Source organism: Cornus florida, unplaced genomic scaffold (genome assembly GCF_030987335.1).
Source record: "Cornus florida cultivar Cherokee Brave unplaced genomic scaffold, ASM3098733v1 CherokeeBrave_3.0.0_Hap2_Chr04, whole genome shotgun sequence".
Taxonomy (NCBI): domain Eukaryota; kingdom Viridiplantae; phylum Streptophyta; class Magnoliopsida; order Cornales; family Cornaceae; genus Cornus; species Cornus florida.
The window spans coordinates 105,679,830-105,685,307 of record NW_026775574.1 but is presented as its reverse complement, the minus strand read 5'-3'; the positions used below and the strand labels follow the sequence as shown (position 1 = coordinate 105,685,307).

The following is a 5,478-nucleotide window of genomic DNA, read 5'->3' as shown; positions in this document are numbered from 1 at the left end:
CATGGTTTTGTTTTGTCGTCTTTGAGTTGGGTCTTTTTATTAAGTCTCATTTAGAGGCACGATCTTCAAAATATAATAAACTTGTTGCAACTTCGAACTAAGAGTGTAGCAAACTTGAACTAATGGAGTTGTAACTTTGAATTAATGGATGTTGCAACTTTAAACAAAGGTGGCTGTAAACATAAATAAAGGGTTTTGCAAGTTCACATGTTAAGATGTTATTGCATCCAAACAAGGTCGTTTTGAGATGGTGTAACTAGATGTAGCGTACCACATCCATTAGGTATGCACTTGAAAAGTACAATAGGTGCGTAAGGACTCTAGTTAGGATAAAGATAAATTTCTTTCCTTTCATAAATGTAAATAATGCCTTTTATATTTTAATTTTTTTTGATGAAAATTTATTATTTTGTCCAACATTATTAAAAAACAGTTCCACTCATTGAAGGGCAACATGGCCATTTTATAAAAGAAATCTAATGAAAAGTTTCATTAAGCATATGTGTCAAGGGAAGTTAATTTAACAAAATTTTGAGATTTTACATAAGTTTGTAACCAAGTCACATAGAGCGAGAAAGGGGCATAATTAAGTTATGAGAAATAAGAATTTGAGTTAGAACGCGCAAAGCGTGAGATGAGCGAGAAAGGGGCATAATTAAGTTATGAGAAATAAGAATTTGAATTAGAACGCGCGAAGCGTGAGAGGTGACTTGGGTTGGTAATACAGTAATAGGCTTAAAAAAATACCAAATGTCTCTATTGCCCTTGATATGCATCATTAATGCATGGACATTGGAGAACAGGTTTGGCACAGCTTACATAAAAAAATAATATAAAAAATCCGTCACTAGAAAAGTGAAATGAACCCAAGAATTTAAAAGAAAGAACATGGTTTCCTCGCAGCAGAGTCCTTGTTTGTTCTTTCTTTGTCAAACTTGGTGTTCTCTTGTAGATGAACAGAACAGCAACAGGTTTTATTCACTGAACAAGAAAAGAAAATTCACTCATCTAACCCCTCATCTGCATTCAAGGACGAGCTCGATCTGCTTCTCCTCAGCAACCCCAAGTACAATCTTTTTGCAATTTCCACTCTCTCTCTCTCTCTCTCTCTCTCTCTCTCTATATATATATATATATATATATATATATGTAATTCTCAGATTAATGTATAGTGTTTGATGCATTAGAAAGAGGTTATATCTGGTTGAATGCTGATAAAACACCAGAGAAATTGAAGTACTGAAATGTTGAATAGTTATGCTCTGTGTCATTTTGGTTTTCAAAGAAAAGTAAAGAAAAAAACTAGAACGAAGCAGTGTATGATGCTCAATTTAGTCTCTATGTCTTGAAATTTCTTAATGAATTTTTGAGATTTTCTGATTATTTCAATGCATAAAATTGTTCAGGATGTTGAAGGTTTTGAAGGCGGGCCTGATCCGGTATGTAATCGATTGTCTTCAAAACCTAGTTTTCTCTTTTTTGTGTTTGCAGGGCTTAGTTGTCTGATTGAGTGTTGAAACTGAAAATGTGGATTGAATTCAACATTTACATTGTGAAGCATGTCTTCATCATTACTGTATTCATATCTTCTGAAAATTGTTTTATATATATATTTTTACTGTAATAAATAATTAATGCTACTATATTGAGCTTTGCCAGAGATGTTGATTATGTTTGATAAAATTCTTTTAATTTTCCCATTCCGATCAATTAGGTCGGAGTAAAGTACCCTTGCACTCATTATCATTGGATCTAGAAAACAACCTTTTAACTATATTATTAATTAAGAGTAATTTTAATATAATGGATAAAACTTTAATCTTCTTCATTTCTATATTCAAAATGCATATGAGAAAGGAAGTGAACACATATACAACGGACACTACTTCAACACGTACAAAAAACAGTGAATAAATTAGAGCTCTCAAAAGAATTACCTACAAAACAAATTAGAGCACACATTTTCACGTACAAAACAAAATAAATTAGAGCTCTCAAAAGAATTCCCTAACCAACTGTAACTGAATGAACTAATTCGCTTCAAGTCACAAAACTTCGCCAACTCTAGCACTTCTGATCAAAATAAAAAAATCTTAAAAGGTCATTTATAATAAATGTTAAAACAACTATTTTTGTACTTCAAAAACCACCAATATGTATAATCAAGATCATTATTAGAAATTTAAAAAGAAAAAAAAAATTTCCATCAAAAGCAATCGAACCTCAAGCACCAAAAATTCCCAAATCAGAATTCAGAAGAATCAAACAACTGCAGAGGGGGAAAAATAATCGACTGTGAAAGAGACTTCAAAAATTGATCTGGAGCCGATGCTGAAGAGCGAGAACAATGTGACGATATTTATATATATATATATAGAAAGAGAGAGAGAGAGAGAGAGAGAGAGAGAGAGATGTGGATATATCTTGAGAGATTGAACATCTGCAGGGAATTTAAATCAGCTTTCGAGGAATGAATTGGGATTTTTGGATTTGGAAATGGAATGGATTGTGGAAATTATGTTTTTCTTATATTCTTCTCATTGAAAATTGAAATCTCTCGGAGATTAGAAAAAATATGGATATTTTTACCCTAACTAATATAAAGCAACTGAATTAATGCCCTCATTCCACTAAAGTTTTGCCAATAATGCAGTACTGAACACAGTGAATGAATCCCCACTGAGAATGCAACAAATTAGAATCCATCTTTTTGGTTATAAAGTCTGTTAGCACATGACACTTCTTGGACCATTTATTGTAGAAAGAAATTTCAAAATCATATGATATAATCCGATTTGCATCTTTTGGTTGGTTCCTCCTCCACGCCTGTGGCATCTACATTATACCTCCTATACCTACTCTACAGTAGAGTCATAACTCTTTATAGTAGACATTCCCTTTCAATACTTTGAAACTGGTTTGCAAGTTAATTTGGTGTTGTACATCTTGTTCTGTATGTGGAATGCATGATCTATTAACCTTTATTTGTCTTGGTTTCTCCAGCTTTGGTAGTACAGGTTGAAGAAAAAGATGAAGTGACAGAAAGTGACTTGCCCAAAAAAAGTGTGAGAAAGTTGGGCTCATCAGAAGAAAATCGACAACGTGAAGCATGAGGGGGATGAATTTCCCAAAGCGCTATGTGATTGTCATTCTAACCTTCATCTGCACATGTATATGCTATATTGAACGTATGGGGTTCTCGATTGGGTATACTGTAGCTGCTGATGCTGTGGGGGTAAATCAGTCAAGCAAAGGCACTATACTCTCAACATTCTATTATGGGTATGCCTGTTCACAGGTGCCTGGAGGATGGGCAGCTCAGAAAATAGGGGGGAGGCGGGTTCTCCTCCTGTCATTTGTATTATGGTCTGTAACTTGTGTTTTAGTACCACTAGACCCAAACAAAGTAATGACTTTGGTATTAGCTCGCTTGCTTGTTGGAGTGGCACAAGGGTTCATCTTCCCCTCCATCCACACAGTCCTAGCACAGTGGGTCCCGCCGCGTGAAAGGTCAAGATCTGTTTCTCTTACTATGTCTGGAATGTATCTAGGTGCTGCTGCAGGTATGCTTTTGATACCAAGCCTGGTGAAGTTCAGGGGTCCCCAATCTATATTTCTCGCAGAAGCTGCTTTAGGTGCCATGTGGTCTATTCTTTGGGTCAAATATGCAAGTGACCCACCTCGTTCTGACCTTCCAAAAGCGACCGCTGCTGGCTTTGAGGAATCTTTGTTGCCAATGAAGGGGAGTCAGAAGGTAAAGGTGGAGAATGGAGGACACTCCATCGAAACTGCCAAAATTCCATGGAAGAGAATTATTCTCAGCTTGCGAGTTTGGGCAATTGTGGTGAATAGTTTCACTTTTCACTATGCCTTATACGTGCTCATGAATTGGCTACCCACATACTTTGAACAGAGTCTCCAGCTTAGTCTCCAGGAAATGGGTTCTTCTAAGATGATACCTTATCTCAACATGTTCATATTCTCGAATATTGGTGGGGTGGTTGCAGATCACTTGATCACCAGGAGAATCTTTTCCGTAACTAAAACCAGGAAGTTCTTGAACACGGTAGGATTCATAGTGGCTGCTTTTGCGTTGATGGCACTTCCCCTATTCAGGACGTCTGGTGGAACGGTGTTTTGTTCTTCCGTGGCCCTTGGTTTCTTGGCACTAGGAAGAGCTGGTTTTGCTGTGAATCACATGGATATCGCTCCGAGGTATGCTGGAATTGTGATGGGAGTTTCTAACACAGCTGGTACATTAGCCGGCATTGTTGGGGTTGACCTTACCGGCAAGCTTCTTGAAGCTGCTAGAACTGCTAATTCGGATATTACAAGTCCGGAAAGCTGGAGAGCTGTGTTTTTCATACCGGGCTTGCTCTGCATTTTCAGTTCTGTCGTGTTTTTACTATTTGCAACCGGGGAGAGGATTTTTGACTAGCTCAGCGCATTGTGAATGTGCCATGGCTTTATCAATGCTCATCAATGTTCCGAGGCTCATAGACAATCAAACCAGTTGCTTGATTTTTGTTGCACATTGACTGAAGATCGCTGCTCGTTCTTATATATAGGTTTTTGTTTTGACACAGGGTTGATTGAATCATTGAGATGTTTTTACAGAAATTCTTGGGCTCCACTGCGAAGCTTGTGGAAACGGTAATGTGAATTGTGAGGCACTATGGCGGGTTTAAGATGGTGCAGGAAATCTATCTCACTGATTTCTGGCTTCCTAGGTGTTATGCTCAAGCATCTTTTTCGATATCACGATGCATTTGAATTTGGTTTTTAGTACTCTTTTAAATTATGTGATGTTGATTTGTAAAATCAGGAAGAAAAGAAATAAATGAATTATGTCATCCTAATTATGATGTTTTTTGAATTATGAGTAACGAATGATATCAAGAAGTCTAAAAAATGTAACAAATTTGTTAAAGAGCAGTGCTACACAACTCAAAATTAAAGCTGGAGATTTGATTTTGAATCTATGTGGCGATAGCTCAAAAGACATTAATATCTACTAATTTAATATCATATTACATTGTAGTCTTTTAAAATTATTTTATCTCTATGTGGTCAATTTGCTTTCTTTTACTAATCTTTTTTAAAGGACTGCTAATTGCAGTGGCGGTTGCGATTGGTTAAAAAAATAACTATAATTAATACACTGATCATATTTTTATAGAGTATTAAAATTTAATTTTGTAAGACGAAATTACCCTCTTTTATTTGTTAACTATTATTCTCTCTTCTTTTTCCATCCCTGTCTATATATATAAAATATAGGGCGAATTGCAAAAAACCCCTCCTTGACTTTCACCCGTTTGCAAAAAACCTCCTTATGAATATCTTTAGTAATTAACTCCCATCAACTATCATGAGGGGGTCATTTTAACTAACTTCTGTTAGAGTGATTGTGTGAGGAAATTTTTTGGACAAAATTACCCTTAACATGAAACATCCGTTTGAGTGATTGTGTGATAA

General features: G+C 35.9%; 1 protein-coding gene across 1 annotated transcript; it reads left to right on the top strand.

The window, feature by feature from the left end:
- Positions 1-3,008: 3,008 nt before the first annotated feature.
- Positions 3,009-4,872, top strand: LOC132302395 (probable anion transporter 5). The gene has a single exon (XM_059799226.1). It carries the CDS (start codon positions 3,110-3,112, stop codon positions 4,436-4,438), a length of 1,329 nt encoding a protein of 442 aa, XP_059655209.1. The 5' UTR covers positions 3,009-3,109; the 3' UTR covers positions 4,439-4,872.
- Positions 4,873-5,478: the final 606 nt, after the last annotated feature.